The 23,074-nt window shown below is 37.4% G+C and overlaps 2 protein-coding genes across 2 annotated transcripts; one reads left to right on the top strand and one right to left on the bottom strand.

The window, feature by feature from the left end:
• Window positions 1-825: 825 nt before the first annotated feature.
• Window positions 826-19,293, top strand: nfkbid (nuclear factor of kappa light polypeptide gene enhancer in B-cells inhibitor, delta). Its single transcript, XM_087812989.1, has 12 exons — window positions 826-853; window positions 6,938-7,077; window positions 7,148-7,178; window positions 9,185-9,375; window positions 9,442-9,605; window positions 10,710-10,815; window positions 10,883-11,029; window positions 11,861-11,912; window positions 16,998-17,155; window positions 18,086-18,202; window positions 18,261-18,425; window positions 19,116-19,293. The coding sequence occupies exons 1-12, from the start codon at window positions 838-840 to the stop codon at window positions 19,185-19,187; spliced, it is 1,359 nt and encodes a 452-aa protein (XP_087669115.1). The 5' UTR covers window positions 826-837; the 3' UTR covers window positions 19,188-19,293.
• Window positions 19,294-19,636: 343 nt separating this feature from the next.
• LOC148062988 (uncharacterized) lies at window positions 19,637-22,703 on the bottom strand. The gene is made up of 5 exons (XM_087813132.1): window positions 22,618-22,703; window positions 22,273-22,308; window positions 21,030-21,104; window positions 20,332-20,369; window positions 19,637-20,258 (listed from the first exon to the last, which is right to left on the bottom strand). The coding sequence occupies exons 1-5, from the start codon at window positions 22,628-22,630 to the stop codon at window positions 19,944-19,946; spliced, it is 477 nt and encodes a 158-aa protein (XP_087669258.1). The 5' UTR covers window positions 22,631-22,703; the 3' UTR covers window positions 19,637-19,943.
• Between the last annotated feature and the right edge of the window lie 371 nt (window positions 22,704-23,074).

Genomic DNA, 23,074 nt, shown 5'->3' with positions numbered 1-23,074 from the left:
TTTATAGTTGAAAATTGTTTGATTGTAGTTGAAAATTGTTTGATTATAGTTGAAAATTGTTTGATTATAGTTGAAAATTGTTTGATTATAGTTGAAATTTGTTTGATTATAGTTGAAAATTGTTTGATTATAGTTGAAATTGTTTGATTATAGTTGAAAATTGTTTGTTTATAGTTGAAAATTGTTTGATTATAGTTGAAAATTGTTTGTTTATAGTTGAAAATTGTTTGTTTATAGTTGAAAATTGTTTAATTATAGTTGAAAATTGTTTGATTATAGTTGAAATTGTTTGATTATAGTTGAAAATTGTTTATTTATAGTTGAAAATGGTTTGTTTATAGTTGAAAATTGTTTGATTATAGTTGAAATTGTTTGATTATAGTTGAAAATTGTTTGTTTATAGTTGAAAATTGTTTGATTATAGTTGAAAATTGTTTGTTTATAGTTGAAAATTGTTTGATTATAGTTGAAATTGTTTGATTATAGTTGAAAATTGTTTGTTTATAGTTGAAAATTGTTTGATTATAGTTGAAAATTGTTTGTTTATAGTTGAAAATTGTTTGATTATAGTTGAAAATTGTTTGATTATAGTTGAAAATGGTTTGATTATAGTTGAAAATTGTTTGATTATAGTTGAAAATTGTTGGATTATAGTTATAGTATGATTGTGGGCGGAGCTACATGATGACGTGGAACAACGTGCTACTGTTTATAGACGTGAGGCAATCACACTCACACTCACACTCACACTCACACTCACACACACACACTCTTAACCATCCGGACGTTCCCTTGACGACAGACAGCTGACAGGCGCCGAGAGAAGGATTTCCTATCATGCACTTTGATAAATGTAAGTTTCTTCTCTTTCACTCACAGATGTTTGGCTGTAGAAACTAGTTTTAACATTTAAAATACCTGAAGTAACACATTAGTTTACATTTGAATTTAATTATTAAATGCTTAATAAAATACATGTAAACACATCAAATCTGATCCTGTTTCTGCCAATTTGAAGCAACTAATGCTCAGTGTCAGTTATTTAATATTGTGAAGATCAATGTTTTAATGTATTTTATTAAGATTATTCTCAGTGTTGGTACAGACGTGTTGATGGAAGCATGAAGAAGGTTTGAAACAGTTTTTGAAATCTGTGTAGAAGAAGCTGAATTATTATTTATTAAAATGATTTATTTTTAAAATATATATTAATTTAAAAAATATTTGGATTTTAGTTTGATTATAGTTGAACATTCTTTGATTATAGTTTTAAATAGTTTAATTTTAGTTGAAAATTGTTTGATTATAGTTGAAAATTGTTTGATTATAGTTGAAAATTGTTTAATTATAGTTGAAAATTGTTTAATTATACTTTAAAAGTGTTGGATTATAGTTGAAAATTGTTTAATTATAGTTGAAAATTGTTTAATTATAGTTGAAAATTGTTTGATTATAGTTGAAAATTGTTTAATTATACTTTAAAAGTGTTGGATTATAGTTGAAAATTGTTTAATTATAGTTGAAAATTGTTTAACTGTAGTTGAAAATTGTTTAATTATACTTTAAAATTGTTTGATTATAGTTGAAAATTGTTTGATTATAGTTGAAAATTGTTTGGTTATAGTTGAAAATTGTTTGATTACAGTTGAAAATTGTTTGATTATAGTTGAATATTGTTTGATTATAGTTGAAAATTGTTTGATTATAGTTGAAAATTGTTTGATTACAGTTGAAAATTGTTTGATTATAGTTGAATATTGTTTGATTATAGTTGAAAATTGTTGGATTACAGTTGAAAATTGTTTGATTATAGTTGAAAATTGTTTGATTATAGTTGAAAATTGTTGGATTCTAGTTGAAAATTGTTTGATTATAGTTGAAAATTGTTGGATTACAGTTGAATATTGTTTGATTATAGTTGAAAATTGTTTGAATATATTTGAAAATTGTTTGATTACAGAATGTTGAAGTTCAAACTGACAAGAGGATGTTTTGAGGTAGAAAATGAAGGATAAAAAGAAGAAGAACCTTCACCTTCACGACAGCAGTGATTATCAATGACATCATCAGCCACCACTGAGCTAATGATGTCATGGGAAAAGAGCTGAGCCACAAGCTCTCCTTATCATGTCAGCAGTTGAGTAGTAGCTTCCTTGTGCTCTCACAAGTGAGCTCAGGAATCTACCCGAGACTTGAATTAAACTTGTTTTAAGTAACAAATCTGCAGTAAATGAAACAATATTGAACTTTGTTCTTAAGAAGAGAGACGTGTTCGTGCAGGAGTTCACTTAGAAAATACTGTCTTTGAATAAAAACAGTTATTCACGGAGAAAACTGAGGCTGAACTTCTGAAAACTGAGGCTTAACTTCTCACTACAAATCAACTGCAACACGACAGGAACCTGGAAACCTCTGGTCTGTGACATCTTCCTCTTTTTTCATTAACCCTTGGCTGGCTCGCTCCGGTCTGGCAGGTTCCACTCCACGACGTCATGGTTCGCCGGCACACTTTTTTGGGCACAAAATGAGGAAACTAGCGAATCTCAGTCGAGAGTCGAGAAAGTCAAAGGGCGGCGGAATCCCCGACGTCTCCCACGCGTGACCCCTGTCCAGGAGTTTCCACCCACATTTGAATATCGCAGAGAAGCCAAGCGTTATCTGTTGGTTTTTCTCAAGGGTTGATTTCACCGACGACGGAGATCGACCACATCTGACGGCGCCGTAAAGTTCAAGTCCGTGACTCAGGACTGACTCAGCCGTCGTGAGCTCCCTGACCCTGAAAATCAAAACCTCCTGACATTAAAGCAGGTGGATTGTGGTCGAGGCTTCTAGTAACATGTTCTTCACGCAAGTCAAACCAAAGGGTCTCGGGGTTTAACGTCAATTCTTCGATAGTTCGACGAAGTAAACGATGGAAACTCAACTCGAGGTGGTTTTCTGGCTCTAGACCGAGTCTCTGGGAGATGACGAAGACTCTAGTCAGGCTTCTTTAAACTTGTACATATCAATAAATCAATCGTTCACATAAGTCGTACACAGAACGTTTCAATAACATCATTTAATGAGTATTTCTAGTCACAAAAATCTTAGATATTGCTAAAAATATGAAGAACGAAAGACTAAAAGTTCATTTTTATCTATGAGTTTATTCTTACAAATACTTGTAAATATTTATTCATTTTCTTTATGGCTTAAGGCGAGAGGCAGGGGACACCCTGGACAGGACGCCAGTCTTGTCTCAGGACACACAAAGACAGACAACCATTCACACACACACTCATACTTATGGACAATTTCCCCCCGAGTTGTCAATCAACCTCTGTATGTTTTTGGACTGTGGGAGGAAACCGGAGTGTCCGGAGTAAACCCACGTAAACACGGGGAAGAACATACTAACTGCACACAGAAAGGTCACAGGTTTACTCCCTCCAGACCTGGAATTGAACCGGCAACCTTCTCGCTGTGAGGCGAACACAACAACAAATAAAGCACATTTTTAATTAAATTGTTTAATACAAAAATAAAATATTAACAATGATAAAAATATCAGATTTAAAATTGAAAATTACATAATAAAATAACAATTTTAGCCCATTTTATGATATAATTTAACATTTTACATCAGTTTTTTCATCCTATTTACACTTTTTTGCTTTAAGCTTGATAGTCCCTGATGTGACCCCTGAGCCCTGTAGTCTCATTACAGGGCTCAACGTTTTGATATTTTAAAAAGCTGTACAAATTAGCTCTAGGTCAGCGAATACAACCAGAACATATACCCGAGGCAACCAGGATTATAAGGTGCACTGTCGTAAAAAAATAATGATTTTAAATGCACATTATTATTGGAAATATACGGTAACATCCATCACGTCTGTTCCTTATCATACCTTCATCCATGGTTATAGTAAGTACATGAACATGAATCTACTTTCATTTAAAAGAAATACTCTGGCTTTAAAAAGCGAAGTGACGAATCTAGTAGGAGAACTCACATTTCCCCGATCCTCGCCTGCAGTTGATTCAGAACTCTGCAGCCGGAATTCTGAGCCGCTCTAGTAGAAGAACTCACATTTCTCCTTCAAACTCTTCACTGGCTGCCAGTTTCTTTCAGGATCATTTTAAAATTCTGGTTCTTACTTTCAGATCTATTCATGGTCAGACCTTCCATCAGTGATCTGATCCAGACGTACACCCCAGCTCGGGCTCTGAGGTCTGTGGATCAGAATCTACTGATGGTTGGAACCATCTCTGTGTTTGATGATCTACTAACTCCTTCAAGAAACATCTGTGTTTGATGATCTACTGACTCCTTCAAGAAACATCTGTGTTTGATGATCTACTGACTCCTTCAAGAAACATCTGTGTTTGATGATCTACTGACTCCTTCAAGAAACATCTGTGTTTGATGATCTACTGACTCCTTCAAGAAACATCTGTGTTTGATGATCTACTGACTCCTTCAAGAAACATCTGTGTTTGATGATCTACTGACTCCTTCAAGAAACATCTGTGTTTGATGATCTACTGACTCCTTCAAGAAACATCTGTGTTTGATGATCTTCTGACTCCTTCAAGAAACATCTGTGTTTGATGATCTACTGACTCCTTCAAGAAACATCTGTGTTTGATGATCTTCTGACTCCTTCAAGAAACATCTGTGTTTGATGATCTTCTGACTCCTTCAAGAAACATCTGTGTTTGATGATCTTCTGACTCCTTCAAGAAACATCTGTGTTTGATGATCTACTGACTCCTTCAACAAACATCTGTGTTTGATGATCTACTGACTCCTTCAAGAAACATCTGTGTTTGATGATCTACTGACTCCTTCAAGAAACATCTCAAGAGACTTTTATTCAAGCTTTTCCTGATTTTCAGGGACTCCTGCTTATGTGTCTTGACCTTTTATAGTATATATTTTAACTGTGTATTGATTGTTAAAGTCCTTGTGAACCTGGTCTCGAAGGATCTTTACAAATAACCATTACCGACTGACTGACTCACAACTTGAGTCTTTAAATCGAAAGCTGATTCTAAGGAAGGTTCAGAAAGTGAAACGATTCAACTACTACTGCGAGAGTGAAAGTCGGAGCCACTGGTAGAAACACAGGAAGGTGTGGTTACGTAACGGAGCGACACAGGAAGACGTCACAGAAACAAACTTTTCTTTTCATCCTAAATGCTGGTTTTTGTCACCAGACCAGAGGTTCCTCGTGGAAGAGCTCGATCACGCGTGTGATCTTCGGTTCCACGGACGGGACGGAAACAGGTTCCGGTTCTTACGGAACAACACGTGTGTGGTCGAGTCGTGACGGCAAGATTCTACCGTTCATCCTTCAATGGAGTCGTTTGATGTGGAAGCTCACGAGTCTATATTTATCTCAGGAACTTTCTTTTATGTTCCGAGGATCCATCGTCTGATAAAACCCAGCTTTGTTGAAGTTCTTTGAAAGACCACGTCAGGAATTCTTTTAAATTACCTACAGAAGTCACTTTCTTTATTTACTAGTGGGTTTTTCTTGTTAGCCAGCTGACACACAATACATCTTTTCTAATGAACTCATCATAATTGAGTCAAACTTTTTAGAGACGAATCCCCCCCGACTCTGAACATCACAACAATGCTAATGTAAAGCCACAAAGCAAGCGTGGGGCGCCATGTCAGAAAATCCCCCTGAAAATATTGTAAAATGAGAATATAAATGTCATGGAATAACTCTCATGTGAATATGAGAAATGGCTTAAGAAGAAAAAACATCAGTTTATGATATAAATATTCAGAGTACAATTATTTATGGAAACATTCTTTTAAATAGTAACTAGAAAGAGTGCATTTCCAGAAGAAAATGCAGTATGAATGCAAGTAGAATTAGAAGTTAAAGTAGAAGAAGTGGAATCAGTAGTAAAAAATATATGTAGTAGAAATGTAAAAGTAGTAAAAGTAGTAGTAGTATTAGTAGTAGAAGTAGTAGTGGAAGTATTAGTGGAATTAGTAGTTAAAGTAGAAGAAGTGGAATCAGTAGTAAAACATATATGTAGTAGAAATGTAAAAGTAGTAGTAGAATTAGTAGTAGAAGTAGTAGTAGTATTAGTAGTAGAAGTAGTATTGGAAGTATTAGTGGAATTAGAAGTTAAAGTATAGGAAGTGGAATTAGTAGTTGAATTTGAAGTAGTAGAAAAGTAAAAGTAGTAGTAGAATTAGTAGTAGAAGTAGTATTAGTATTAGTAGTAGAAGTAGTATTGGAAGTATAAGTGGAATTAGTAGTTAAAGTATAAGAAGTGGAATTAGTACTAAAAATATATGTAGTAGAAAAGTAAAAGTAGTAGTAGATTTAGTCATAGAAGTAGTAGTAGTATTAGTAGTAGAAGTAGTATTGGAAGTATTAGTGGAATTCGAAGTTTAAGTATAGGAAGTGGAATTAGTAGTTGAATTTGAAGTAGTAGAATTAGTAGTAAAAGTATAAGTAGTAGATCAAAGAGGAAGGAGTTGAAACATGAGTTGAAGTTGGCTAGAAAAAGAGGAATAAAAGAAAGAGTGGAGGAGATAAAAGAAAGCTAGAACATAGACCGCATTTCGGAGACGAGCCGAATTGATAAAAGTGTGAACGGTTGAAATCGGATAAAATTTGTGGGATGAGAAGCGACACAAAGTTGAGGTCAGAAGAAAACAGGATCTCCCTTGTGCTTCCCAGCATTCACACAATCAAATGAACAAAAGCTAAATTAAAAGCAGGTAATTTTCACTCACATTGTGATCTTCTATAAATATAATTGTTCTATATTGATTTATCTATTTTAAATTAGCATTTGAAATCTCATTGATGTCTCTATATGATGACCGACAGTGGCGAGGAAAACGGTTTCTTCTAACAGGCAGAAACCTCGATCAGAACCAGACTCTTGAGCGTAACGCCTGACGATCCATGTTCCACAGCACAGAAGGAGAAGCCGTGTCCGACGCTGCCCACAGTGAAGAAACTCCTGGAGCAGAAGAGGCTTCGCAAGTCGCCCTCGGAGTCGCCGTCCTACTCCGGCGCCTCGGCAGCGAGTCCGGTTCTCCTCGACACCGTCACGGTGAGACTTCACCGCTCGATACATCTTGTTTTTATCAGTGTTTAATGATGTTTTTCTAATTGCAACGCAGGTGTCATCGGCAGAAGGATTCTCCTGCGCAGGTCAGAACTTCTTCTCTTTCATTTAAGTTGTGTGTTTTCTTTTCATTTATTTAACAAACCTTTAGAACAACTTTGCATCTGAACAACACTTGAAATGTTAAAATAGGTCAAATATTGTAAATAATTAGACGAGAAAATATCGATGGGAAATAAATCAAGGTCTAAATGAATCAAATTGAAATGATTAAACGTCGGAAACAAAGCAATGTTATAAGAAAAGAAGAAAACAAAGAAAACACAATTTGCCAAATAATTTAAATAGATAGAACTTTATTTTTGTAATCTTAGAAATTGTTTTTCCAATTAGAACACAGCAATATAGATGATAATTCATAAAAGTAAGAACAAGAACAACGTTTCTATAAAAAGAAAGAACAAGATGACACAATCTAAGTCTAAGATAAAAAACATAGATCAAATAAAAATAAAAAAGACAAAGTATACAAAGATTAACATAGATGTCATGGTATTTTATACTTTCACTCCACTCCTGCCCCAAACTCAGAATGAAACAATCTAATAGCCCAAGGAATGAAAGAGTCCCTGAGTCAATTAGTGTTGCATCATGGGAGGAGCATTCGTGCTGCATCTGCTTCTCTGATGACAGTGTTGAGAGGATGATGTCATCATTCATGATGGACAGAAGTTTGTTCAATGATCTCCTCTCAGCAACTGTCACCAGTGAGTCCAGCTTCATTCCAACCTCAGGACCAGCCTTTCTGATCAACCTGTCCAACCTGTTGACACTCCTCTTGGACACATTTCCACCCCAACACACCACAGCATAGAACACTGGTCACCACAGACTGGTAGAACATGCAGAGGAGCTTCTTGCAGATGTTAAATGATCGAAGCCTCCTCAGAAAGTAAAGTCTACTCTGAACTTTCTCATACACGTGGTCTGTGTTGCAGGACCAGTTTACTGTCCAGACACACACACACCGAGGTACTTATAGTTGTTAACTATCTCCACCTCTTCACCTCTGATGGACACTGGACGTGGCTTTGTCCCGGACCTCCTAAAGTCCAAGACCACTGGACGAGACTCAGCTCTGAGTTGTAGCAGAAGTCTGAAGTGTAGATGGTGAAGAGGAGAGGAGCCAGTACTGTCCCCTGAGGTGCTCCTGTACTGCACACCCCAGTGTCAGACGTGATGTCCTTCAGCCTGACATACTGTGGTCGATCAGTAAGATAGTCCGAAATCCAGGAGACCAGACCAGGGTCCACATGCATCCGTGTCAGTTTGTCCTGGAGCAGAGTGGACTGGATCGTGTTGAAGGCACCTTAGAAGTCCAGGAACAGGATCCTCAGTTAGCCGCGTCCTTTATCCAGGTGGGAGTAGGTCCGATGCAGGAGGTGAAGCATCTTCTACACCAACCGCTGGCCCGGTAGGCAAACTGCAGGGGGTCTTGCGCGTGCTGGACTTGTGGCCTGAGATGTTTGAGGACCAGCAGCTCCAGTGTCTTCATCAGCTGCGAAGACATAAATAGATATATCATCAAATAATACATTCATATCATCACTTAAAGATGTGAACTTGATTCATAACTAGGACTAAAAATAATAACATATATAATATATAAATAAAAATAAATGAATGTCTTAATTTAACAAATATATATATATATATATATATATATATATATATATATATATATATATATATATATATATATATATATATATATATATATTTATGAATAATAATCGTCTGTATTGCTGTGTAATTGGAAAAACAAATTTGATCAATAAAGTTCTACCTTACCTTACCTTATATATATATAACTTTGACTATTTAAAACAATTATAAATAATACAAATAAGTAGAAACAATTAATAATCTGGTTGTAATAAACATTTATAGTTTATTTATAGGGGAAAAAAAAAAAATATATATATATACAGTATATATACTGTATGTATTGTACCTTTCATGAGGGTTCCTCATACAAGTGGTGTCAGGGACGGAGCAGATGGACTGACTGTGGTTGATGGTTCAACTCCAGGTCCATCCTCTCTGGCCGGAGCTTCAGGCAGCTTCTCTGAAATGGCAGTGAGTTACGAACAATGGAACGCGGCTCCAGACTCCACCTTCAACTACTACCAAGCTCAGCCGGGGCCGAGCTACGAGGACGGGTTCACCAACCCGCTGGGACCCGAGTACGACTCCCATCAGCACCTGCAGGACTTCGGATACGTGAGGAGAAAAAACAGGTCTTTCTGCTGTTGACGAACACCTGGATGACTTGGTTCTGTCCTGCAGGGAGGTCACATGACGGACCCGGGTCTGGGCTCACACTGGTCCATGGGTCAGGCCCCGGAGTACATCTTCAGCTCGCTGGACCCGCTCAAGCTGGAGGAGGCCCGGATGCTGGTGAGCGGGATGGACGACAGCCGAGCCTCACAGCAGGACGAGGACGGAGACACGTGAGTTAGAAACACTAAAATGAACCAAATAAACATTTGAGTTGAAAACATACTTTCATTCAAACAACTCCAGTGAGTTTTAATTGTCATATTTGTCTGGTGTCATTAATATACATTATATATAATTCATGACGTTTTAGATCAGTTTATTATTCATGTTTTCATTCAAACATTGTTTATTATTATTATTAAAAATGATCTTAAATGATTTTTTTTAATAAAGTACAAGCTAATGTTTTGTTTGTTTAGTTTTTCTCTCTAGTTACACATATTTGGTTACTACGAAGTGTTGTGAGAAAATGCTTTTTTCTTTGCTTTCAAAACATATTTTAGTTTTTATAGTTTGGAGTTATTCAGTTAATTGTATGGTTTATATCTCAATAAAGGGTTTATAAAATATATATATATATATTTTTCGTGTTCCAAATAAGCTACTGGCCACTAGATGCAGCAGCAACAATTATTACATCCAATAAGAGATCCTGGCCACGACTGAGGACGAGAGGATACAGTGACTCCAGCAGCTTTTAAATCTGATGTTTGGACATATTTTGGTTTGAAAAACAAATGAAATTTGTATGTATTAATACATTTTTATTTATAGCAAATTAAAAGTTGTTTTTTTTAGTTAGTATTAATTAAAAAAGTTCTGGTTGCTACAAAGAAATAATAATAATAATTTTAATAACATGAGCTAAGTCAGTGCGCTGGCAAGACTCGTCGCCATAGCAACCGAGTCTAACAACCTGCGCTGGAAAGTTAACAGAACGACGGAGACGTAAACAACAAAAAGACATAGAAGTACAAATTGACAACTTTACAGAACATGACACTGATTAATCGAAGTGCGCATTTAAGAAATGCTTGATTTATAGAATCATGCATGTTTTCGATGCATATCGCACGTGCAAATATCGCGATATAAATATTTTTTATATATCATGCAGCCTTAATTCATTTAAATCAAAATCAAAACATTATTGGCTATGTTTTGGTTTAATATGGTTGAGAAAATGTTGTTCTTTCCTTCTGATCGTGGAAGTGGAAGGTTCAAAATAACTGAACCAAGAATACTTTGATTTAAAGTAATACTTCTTCTCACAGTATCCTGCACATCTACACGGCGAAGGGTCTCAGAGAATGTGCTTTCGCGGCGGCAGAGCGCCTGAGAGACCTGAGACTCCTGGACGCCCGAGAGCACAAGGGGAAGGTGCGACGAGTCGAGTGGATCTCATGCTGTTTGTGCAGCTTTTCTCAGGTGTTTGGACTCTTTACAGACGGCGCTGCTCGTGGCGGTGACGGCGAACCAGCCCGAGATCGTTCACGACCTCCTGAACTTTGGGTCGGACATCAACGCGTGCGACGTCAACGGACAGACGGCTCTTCATCTGGCGGCGGAATACGGATTTCCACAAGTGATGCAGGTGAGAGTTGAACTATTAGTGTCACTCTGACTGTTGGAATAACTTTAATTTCATCTCATTTATAAGGTGGAGGTTAGGGTTAGGTTAAAAAAAAAAGGCTTTTTTATTAGTATTATAGTCTTGCAGGATTTTTGTCTGTTTAAATGTAAACATAACAACACCTACTTGCATAAATACTCACCTTAGTGCAGTAATATGAAGTTATTTTAGTGTTTACAATAAAAAAAAAAGCTTTTACGTGGTCGAACATCACATACAATTACTTGTACCACCATCTGAAATTAAATATATGAACTTTACACCAAATAAGTCAAATCTGAATTAGTGAAGCGGCCATTTTGTTGGTCATAACTTTATTTAAAAATGAATTATTACCACTTGGTGAGAGGTTTTACTGGAAACAATGGTCACATGTGTCACTGTATGTTATACTTGACATCGTAAAATACTCTTTAAAAAACGTATTTGTGAAATAAACTAAGAAAATGTATAACAACAACAAGCTAGCAAATAGATACAAGCTAATGTTGTACGTCGTCGACAAACGTGTAAATTCAACGACAGAATAACAATTGTAACTGTTAATTTAATAATTTTGTTAAATAAATAGAAGATAAATTGACGAATCTGGTCCATGGATTCAGGTAAACGATGTCAAAAAACATTTTAGTTTACTTCCACTGTTGGATTTAAACATCTATTACCACAGTTACCAAAAGTTGTTCCTGGAAAATACCTCACAAAATAAAAGCTTTTAAATGTATTTATTTATTTATTTTTAATGATCTACGTCTTTAGAACAATTAAACGATTCTCTCTCTTCTTTTACAGACTATTTTGTCAAACAGACCCGGACTTGAACTTGAGACTCGCAATTATGAAGGTAATGGAAAAATATATGTTGTTTAATAATATTTTTATATTTTCCAAATGGAGAACATTTGATTAATTTCTGGAAGAATTATAATAAAAATCAACCTGTTTTTATTGTTCTATAAAAGAAAATGTGTAACTTTTATTTATGGATAATTTTTATTCACCTCACACGATCATTTGAAAAAACTTTATTTAAATCTGCTGGACTGACAACAACTGCGAGTTCAAGAATAATATGTATTAAGAGCTTTATTGCATTTGAAGTAAGTACGGAAGTATTTCAGTGCCTATTGAATTCTATGTCTTGAATAACCATTTAATTTAGGATTTTAGAACCTTTTTTCTTTCTTTTTTAATAATTTAATTAAATAATCTGTATATTGAAAGATTGATTTATTGTATTTATTTTAAATTATTTAATTCAATAATGTGTACCTTAGAAGGTTAATTTGGTTTATTTATTTTATTTAAAATATTTTAATTCAATAATCCGTATGTTGAAAGGTTAATTTGTTTTATTTATTTTATTTAAAATAATTTAATTCAATAATCCGTATGTTGAAAGGTTAATTTGTTTTATTTAAAATAATTTAATTCAATAATCTGTATATTGAAAGGTTAATTTGTTTTATTTATTTTATTTAAAATAATTTAATTCAATAATCCATATGTTGAAAGGTTAATTTGTTTTATTTATTTTATTTAAAATAATTTAATTCAATAATCCATATGTTGAAAGGTTAATTTGTTTTATTTAAAATAATTTAATTCAATAATCTGTATGTTGAAAGGTTAATTTGTTTTATTTATTTTATTTAAAATGATTTAATTAAATAATTTGTATATTAAAGGTGAACTTTTTTTAAACGTTTTTAATAATTAATAATAATATTACTAATTAATATTTAATAAATAGTACATTGAAAGGTAGAATTTGTTTTGGTTAAAATTGATGAATACATTTTTTTTTTTCAAGTACATTAAGGTATTTTAAATCAAATAATTCAGAAATAAATCTTCTAAATTTGACGTATTTTTAATGCCTTTTAAATTCAATATATATAACATTTTCAACACATGTAACCTCCATAAAAAAGTCATTTCTGCCGCATCTCATTTTGATCAAAAATGTCATTTTAACCGACATGTTCCTCAGTCATGACTCCCCTCCACACATTCTAACATCATGTTCCTCAGTCATGACTCCCCTCCACACATTCTAACATCATGTTCCTCAGTCATGACTCCCCTCCACACATTCTAACATCATGTTCCTCAGTCATGACTCCCCTCCACACATTCTAACATCATGTTCCTCAGTCATGACTCCCCTCCACACATTCTAACATCATGTTCTTCAGTCATGACTCCCCTCCACACATTCTAACATCATGTTCCTCAGTCATGACTCCCCTCCACACATTCTAACATCATGTTCTTCAGTCATGACTCCCCTCCACACATTCTAACATCATGTTCCTCAGTCATGACTCCCCTCCACACATTCTAACATCATGTTCCTCAGTCATGACTCCCCTCCACACATTCTAACATCATGTTCCTCAGTCATGACTCCCCTCCACACATTCTAACATCATGTTCCTCAGTCATGACTCCCCTCCACACATTCTAACATCATGTTCCTCAGTCATGACTCCCCTCCACACATTCTAACATCATGTTCCTCAGTCATGACTCCCCTCCACACATTCTAACATCATGTTCTTCAGTCATGACTCCCCTCCACACATTCTAACATCATGTTCCTCAGTCATGACTCCCCTCCACACATTCTAACATCATGTTCCTCAGTCATGACTCCCCTCCACACATTCTAACATCATGTTCCTCAGTCATGACTCCCCTCCACACATTCTAACATCATGTTCCTCAGTCATGACTCCCCTCCACACATTCTAACATCATGTTCTTCAGTCATGACTCCCCTCCACACATTCTAACATCATGTTCCTCAGTCATGACTCCCCTCCACACATTCTAACATCATGTTCCTCAGTCATGACTCCCCTCCACACATTCTAACATCATGTTCCTCAGTCATGACTCCCCTCCACACATTCTAACATCATGTTCTTCAGTCATGACTCCCCTCCACACATTCTAACATCATGTTCCTCAGTCATGACTCCCCTCCACACATTCTAACATCATGTTCTTCAGTCATGACTCCCCTCCACACATTCTAACATCATGTTCCTCAGTCATGACTCCCCTCCACACATTCTAACATCATGTTCCTCAGTCATGACTCCCCTCCACACATTCTAACATCATGTTCTTCAGTCATGACTCCCCTCCACACATTCTAACTTCATGTTCCTCAGTCATGACTCCCCTCCACACATTCTAACATCATGTTCCTCAGGCATGACTCCCCTCCACACATTCTAACATCATGTTCTTCAGTCATGACTCCCCTCCACACATTCTAACTTCATGTTCCTCAGTCATGACTCCCCTCCACACATTCTAACATCATGTTCCTCAGTCATGACTCCCCTCCACACATTCTAACATCATGTTCCTCAGTCATGACTCCCCTCCACACATTCTAACATCATGTTCCTCAGTCATGACTCCCCTCCACACATTCTAACATCATGTTCCTCAGGCATGACTCCCCTCCACACATTCTAACATCATGTTCCTCAGTCATGACTCCCCTCCACACATTCTAACATCATGTTCCTCAGGCATGACTCCCCTCCACACATTCTAACATCATGTTCCTCAGTCATGACTCCCCTCCACACATTCTAACATCATGTTCCTCAGTCATGACTCCCCTCCACACATTCTAACATAATGTTCTTCAGTCATGACTCCCCTCCACACATTCTAACATCATGTTCCTCAGTCATGACTCCCCTCCACACATTCTAACATCATGTTCCTCAGTCATGACTCCCCTCCACACATTCTAACATCATGTTCTTCAGTCATGACTCCCCTCCACACATTCTAACTTCATGTTCCTCAGTCATGACTCCCCTCCACACATTCTAACATCATGTTCCTCAGGCATGACTCCCCTCCACACATTCTAACATCATGTTCTTCAGTCATGACTCCCCTCCACACATTCTAACTTCATGTTCCTCAGTCATGACTCCCCTCCACACATTCTAACATCATGTTCCTCAGGCATGACTCCCCTCCACACATTCTAACATCATGTTCCTCAGTCATGACTCCCCTCCACACATTCTAACATCATGTTCCTCAGGCATGACTCCCCTCCACACATTCTAACATCATGTTCCTCAGTCATGACTCCCCTCCACACATTCTAACATCATGTTCCTCAGTCATGACTCCCCTCCACACATTCTAACATAATGTTCTTCAGTCATGACTCCCCTCCACACATTCTAACATCATGTTCCTCAGTCATGACTCCCCTCCACACATTCTAACATAATGTTCTTCAGTCATGACTCCCCTCCACACATTCTAACATCATGTTCCTCAGTCATGACTCCCCTCCACACATTCTAACATCATGTTCCTCAGTCATGACTCCCCTCCACACATTCTAACATCATGTTCCTCAGTCATGACTCCCCTCCACACATTCTAACATCATGTTCCTCAGTCATGACTCCCCTCCACACATTCTAACATCATGTTCCTCAGTCATGACTCCCCTCCACACATTCTAACATAATGTTCTTCAGTCATGACTCCCCTCCACACATTCTAACATCATGTTCCTCAGTCATGACTCCCCTCCACACATTCTAACATCATGTTCCTCAGGCATGACTCCCCTCCACACATTCTAACATCATGTTCCTCAGTCATGACTCCCCTCCACACATTCTAACATCATGTTCCTCAGTCATGACTCCCCTCCACACATTCTAACATCATGTTCTTCAGTCATGACTCCCCTCCACACATTCTAACTTCATGTTCCTCAGTCATGACTCCCCTCCACACATTCTAACATCATGTTCCTCAGGCATGACTCCCCTCCACACATTCTAACATCATGTTCTTCAGTCATGACTCCCCTCCACACATTCTAACTTCATGTTCCTCAGTCATGACTCCCCTCCACACATTCTAACATCATGTTCCTCAGGCATGACTCCCCTCCACACATTCTAACATCATGTTCCTCAGTCATGACTCCCCTCCACACATTCTAACATCATGTTCCTCAGGCATGACTCCCCTCCACACATTCTAACATCATGTTCCTCAGTCATGACTCCCCTCCACACATTCTAACATCATGTTCCTCAGTCATGACTCCCCTCCACACATTCTAACATCATGTTCCTCAGTCATGACTCCCCTCCACACATTCTAACATCATGTTCCTCAGTCATGACTCCCCTCCACACATTCTAACATCATGTTCTTCAGTCATGACTCCCCTCCACACATTCTAACATCATGTTCCTCAGTCATGACTCCCCTCCACACATTCTAACATCATGTTCCTCAGTCATGACTCCCCTCCACACATTCTAACATCATGTTCCTCAGTCATGACTCCCCTCCACACATTCTAACATCATGTTCCTCAGTCATGACTCCCCTCCACACATTCTAACATCATGTTCCTCAGGCATGACTCCCCTCCACACATTCTAACATCATGTTCCTCAGGCATGACTCCCCTCCACACATTCTAACATCATGTTCCTCAGTCATGACTCCCCTCCACACATTCTAACATCATGTTCCTCAGTCATGACTCCCCTCCACACATTCTAACATCATGTTCTTCAGTCATGACTCCCCTCCACACATTCTAACATCATGTTCCTCAGTCATGACTCCCCTCCACACATTCTAACATCATGTTCCTCAGTCATGACTCCCCTCCACACATTCTAACATCATGTTCCTCAGGCATGACTCCCCTCCACACATTCTAACATCATGTTCCTCAGGCATGACTCCCCTCCACACATTCTAACATCATGTTCCTCAGTCATGACTCCCCTCCACACATTCTAACATCATGTTCCTCAGTCATGACTCCCCTCCACACATTCTAACATCATGTTCCTCAGTCATGACTCCCCTCCACACATTCTAACATCATGTTCCTCAGGCATGACTCCCCTCCACACCGCGGTCATCTCTCACAGCGCCACCGTCAAAGCTCTGACCGGCGGTCTCGCGATGGACGTCGGCGTTCAGACCAAAGCCGAGGAGAAGCTGTCGTGCGTCCAGAGACTCATCTCTGCAGGAGCTCCTCTGGTCAGCCAGGTGCGTCCACGACCCTTGACCCGACTCTGACACGACCCTGACCCGACTCTGACCCTAAAGATGAATCTACTCTGACCCAAAAGATGATTCTACTCTGACCCGAAAGATGAATCTACTCTGACCTGAAAGATGAATCTACTCTGACCCGAAAGATTAATCTACTCTGACCCGAAAGATGAATCTACTCTGACCCGAAAGATGAATCTACTCTGACCTGAAAGATGAATCTACTCTGACCCGAAAGATGGATCTACTCTGACCCGAAAGATGAATCTACTCTGACCCGAAAGATGAATGTACTCTGACCTGAAAGATGAATCTACTCTGACCCAACTCTGACCCGAAAGATGAATCTACTCTGACCCGAAAGATGAATGTACTCTGACCTGAAAGATGAATCTACTCTGACCCAACTCTGACCCGAAAGATGAATCTACTCTGACCCGACTCTGACCCGAAAGATGAATCTACTCTGACCTGAAAGATGAATCTACTCTGACCCGAAAGATGAATCTATTCTGACCCGAAAGATGAATCTATTCTGACCCGAAAGATGAATCTACTCTGACCCGAAAGATGAATCTACTCTGACCCGACTCTGACCCGAAAGATGAATCTACTCTGACCCGAAAGATGAATCTACTCTGACCCGACTCTGACCCGAAAGATGAATCTACTCTGAACTGAAAGATGAATCTACTCTGACCTGAAAGATGAATCTACTCTGACCCGAAAGATGAATCTATTCTGACCCGAAAGATGAATCTATTCTGACCCGAAAGATGAATCTACTCTGACCCGACTCTGACCCGAAAGATGAATCTATTCTGACCCGAAAATGAATCTACTCTGACCCGAAAATGAATCTGCTGCTCTTTCGTTTGGTCGCTGACGCGGTGATTTCCGCTGCTTCCACTTCTGCATTTCCAGGAGATCAAGAGCAACAAGACGGTGCTGCATCTGGCCGTGAAGGAAGGAAACCTCGAGCTGCTGCGTCACCTCCTGAGAGTTCCTCTGAGCGACAGCCGAGACTTCGTGAACATGAAAGTGAGTCAAGGTTTCCGTGTGGAGCGTCACAAGGTCTTAACGTGTCCCTGGGGTCCAGGCTCACGGTCACACCGCCCTGCACATGGCAGCTGGACTTCACTCGCACCCGCAGCAGAGGGAGATCATCAGGATGTTGCTCAACAAGGGAGCAGATCCAGGATCCAGGAACCTGGACAACAACCTGCCGGCGCACCTGCTGCAGAGTGGCCCCCAGGGGGAGCAGGTGAGCACGCCGACCAGAAATGTTCGCACACATATATATATGTATATATATTAAGTTATATATCAAGATACTGTAGTAACAAGGATATATGTGTAGTATTGTCCAGTACTTGACTCTGGTGTTGTGATAGTGTAGTAACAAGTATATATGTGTAGTATTGTCTAGTACTTGTATTTGGTGTTGCGATAGTGTAGTAACAAGTATATATGTGTAGTATTGTCCAGTACTTGACTCTGGTGATGTGATAGTGTAGTAACAAGTATATATGTGTAGAATTGTCCAGTACTTGACTCTGGTGTTGTAGTATTTACAGAACACAAGACTCTTGACGAAGTAGTAACTACTTACTACGAAAATATGTCCAAACATCAGCTTTAAAAGCTGCTGGAGTCACTGTATCCTCTTATCCTCAGTCATCACTGGGATCTCACAGGATTTCCTTCTTCCTTCAGCCATGGAGGATGTATTGACTGCTGCCATCTAGTTGCATTAATTGTAATTGCAACACAAAAATTAATAACTCAGTTAATATTTACATATTAGTGTAGATAAAATAAATCATTTTGTTTTATATTCATAGAAACTGACTAAAAAACACAGCTTTATCTTTAAAGTTTCTGGCTTTTTCTTTGTCTGTTTCAATTTGAAATGCAAGTTGTTCTGACTTATCCATGTTTCTTTATATTCCAGCTGAAGGTTCTGCTGAAGAAAAGAAGCAACTCCTCACGTCGCTGCTTCAAGTTCCCCCAGGATCAGTTCTGATCCCAAGTAATCCTCATCGGGACAAACCACATGACCTGTCATGTCTAACTAGTTGATTTCTGTGAAATCCTTTATTAAGAATTGGGACAATGTTGGATGTTTGTTTACCTGCAAACAGTCGGTTCGACATGTCGTGAGTCACGCGTGTTATGACTCACTCTGACTCTCAAGTAGTATGTTGTCAAGAGCAGAGTCTGGAAAATCCTACATAAAACCCCAAAACCACCTTTGACCTTTAGGGATATTTCCTTTTCATTCTCTATGATGAACAATGTGTTTTTACATTTTTGTTAATGTCATAATTTATTTGAAATACGTTGGAGAAAAAAACGAATAAAACATTTTGTATTTGTCACATTTTCTTTTCTTTATTGACAATAAGCACCAACACTTCGACTTAATGTTGATAAAATAACAGTTTAGCAGCGAATAGAAATACAAAGAGTGAATCAGATGTAGTGTTATTTCAACGACCTTTGACCTTTAGGGATATTTCCTCTTCATTCTCTGTGATCAACAATGTGTTTGGATTTTGTTTTAACATCATCATTTATTTGAAATATCTTAAAATGTTTGTTGTTTTTTTCATGTTTTCTTTTTTTTTTTATTGACAACAAAAAAGCACCAAAATTCCTATTTAATCTTGATAAAACAACAGTTTACCAGCAGATATAAATATAAAATGAATAATTAAGTCAAGACTAAATGAGATGAAGTGTTTAACTGGTTTTATTAAAATAATAATATTAGGTTAATTCAGTATTTAAAAAAAAAACAACAATATCGCAGCTTGTTCTCAAAGAAGTATCTACGGCAGCCAATCATCATCATGCTACACGTGTCCCTTGCTAACCTGGCCAAACATGCTCCGTAATAACTGTCAGTATAGTTTGACACGCGTGTGTTTCTGCAGCATAGAACCAGGATTATTGAAAAAAATAAAAAATAAACACCATGAAGACTCAAGAACAGCGTTAAGCACCGCAGTGGCTCAGGAAGGTATATATTGCTGGTCCATTGACGTGACGTGTCACTGACGGTGACCTCCAGGACTTCACTACACAGGAGGTTCTAGAAACAAAACGAGACATTTAATGAGAATAAATGCCTTGAATTTGAGTTTAAAGAACTCAAACAAACTCACCTTCTTTCTTCGGGATCTCGGTCCCGGACGAGCTGGACCTGCAGAGAGAAAGTGAGACCAGAAATAAATCCTTTCATTTCCTCAGGGGCCCCGAGAAACCAGCTCCATGGGAACCAAAAAAACAATATATTTATATATGTATATAAGTATCAAATAAAAAGTGCAAATATGTCATGCTGTTATTATGACGTTATATAATTATATATTTTTTATAGTATAGTTTTTAATTATAGTTTTTTTTCGTTATTCGGACAAAAAGTACAAACGAATAGAAAGAAAAACTAAAGTGAAATAAAGTATTTTTGAAGCAGGAAAGACTATTAGTTTTTAGGGATTTATATTAAAGGGTTAATGTTTTTTAATTTCCTGGTGTCATGCCGTCAACACACTCCCGACACACGAACTGCAGAGTTTCTCCTTCATATGTCGGAAGTTTGTTCTCTAGTCATGGGGTTAAGGAGGGGAGGGGGGGGGGCAGGAAGTGACATCATCATCATCATCATCATCATCATCGTCATCGGGTTGTGCATCGACCTCCAATACAACATGCACGAGCCGATCATCCAACTGAGTCTTACTTGGAAGATGATTTGAAACATTTTGTGCATTTTTTACCTGTTTGAGGAACGATAGAAGGTTACAGGAGGAAGATAAGAGGGGTTGAAGAAGAAGAAGAAGAAGAAGGAGGTCGGACTCACTCAGCGCTATCAAGATGCCGGTCACGCACATGATGGTGGCCAGGATGACGCCCGTCGTTCGCAGCGTGTCGTAATCTACGGGAGAAACGTAAACACTTACGATGAAGAAGTTTTATCGTCTGATGTTCACGTCACTAACAGACTCAGGAACTACATACATTTATTCATCTGAAGTATCTACTCGTAATAAAACTGTAAAAAAAAGATGGTTGACATATTTTCTATACTTTATATATGCTTTAAGCAATTGTTAAGCTCTGCTAATATATTATAATCATAAGTAATAAACTACTATTTGATAAATCCCTAATTAAAATGTTTTCCCATCATAGTTACGTACTTGATTTTTAATTTTTCTTAAGATGTTTTTTAATATTTAAACCTTTTCAGCAGCAGATCTTTCCTCTTACAATGTATATAAATAATTAATAAAAATGACTTTTAAAGTACATACGAGTCCACATGATCTTTCAGACGATTTAAAATAATTAATCAAACATTAAATAAATAGTAAATAGTACATAAGAAAAAGACAAAATGTAAAGAAAATTAGTTGAATTATATCATTTAAAAATACTAAAATATGAACTGATTTTATTTTATTTTTAATTTCATATATAAGGGAATATTCTTCTCATTATTTGTAAGTATTTGGATTTGAAAAACCTTTAATAAGTAGAGTTTTTTTAATTTCTCAGTTCATCTTGAGTTTGATTAAATAAACGTCAGACATTTCAAATTAAAATGGATAGTAAATAAAACAAAAAAGAAAAACGTAAAAATGAATCAAACTCTTTACCGTCTGCAAATTATTTTTATAAATGTAATGCATTTAATTTAAATTAATTAATAATATTCCATTTAATGATAATGTCTCTTATTTTATTTTTAATTTATTGCAATTTATTAATATCGTTTTTTTTACTTATAATATTCGATTCGATTTTAAGGACTTTTCCTTTTCTTCTTCGATTACTTTTCTGTGTTGGTGGATCCTTACATCGCCACCTGCTGGCCGATTTACCGCATTGCGATCAATTATCTATAGTCAGATTTAAAATTCAAGTTGAATCAAATAAAAACTTGATAAAATAAATATAGAAATTAAAATAACGAGTTATTTCTTAAACCTCGTCTCTTCCCTCGTTGGTGATCCACCATTTTATCGTTTTTGTCAGCAGGGAATCTAACTTGTAACCCACATAAATATTCGATGAATCGTCCCTGAATGCATCGTTCTCACCGTACTCGAAGGCACTCTGGTCTGGAAACATTTTCTCTGCAAAAGAGAGAGAAAGAGGCTTGAGATCTGCGGCAGAGAAAGACCTGCAGGGTTGACTCCCCAACTTGGCTTTTCCTCCGAGAGAAACTGCAGCATCTTGGCTTTTTGCACAAACAAAAACATCAGCAAAACTGAGAAACTGGAGCTTTTTAAATCCCGTGAAACATTTATTTCTGTAGCAAAACTCGAGCGAGAATCACTTTTCAAACCCGAACCCCTTGAACGCAACACTTTCATTAAGAAAATCTTGATAAATAAAACTTTAATAACTGATTAAAACTGAAGGTTTTGAAGGAGTGGACTCACCCGTGGTGTCCATGGCTGCAGTGCGGAGAGAGTCTTCAAGAGAGTCTTAAAAAAAATTGTCGGGTTCTTGGCTGCGGTTGAGCAGAAATGAGGAGAAGCTGCTGGAGACCAACAAAAAAATGAAAAAGCGCCTTGTGTGCGTTAAGAGCCGCTGAGGGGGGCCTCTAGCGGTTAGACCCGTGTACTGCAGCACAGAATGTCGCAGAGGCAACGATTAGAAATGAATGAAAATTAGGTTTAAAAAAAGAAAAAACGCTTTATTGTGGTTAATGAGAAAGATACTGTGTGTGATTTAAAATCTGATTAGATGTTTGTCGTGGTCATAAAGGGGAGGTCTCTTCATCACTCGTGCTCTGCAGTCGCTGCAGTGAGACATCGATAGATGATTTTTTTAAGGATAGACCTTTTACAAGTGCTGCGTATATTGCAGCACATAAATCAATGGCACGCTACGAGT

Source organism: Callionymus lyra, chromosome 17 (assembly GCF_982586985.1).
Source record: "Callionymus lyra chromosome 17, fCalLyr1.hap1.1, whole genome shotgun sequence".
Taxonomy (NCBI): Eukaryota; Metazoa; Chordata; class Actinopteri; order Syngnathiformes; family Callionymidae; genus Callionymus; species Callionymus lyra.
Note: the sequence above shows the minus strand (reverse complement) of the source record. Positions and strands in the feature narration are given on the sequence as shown.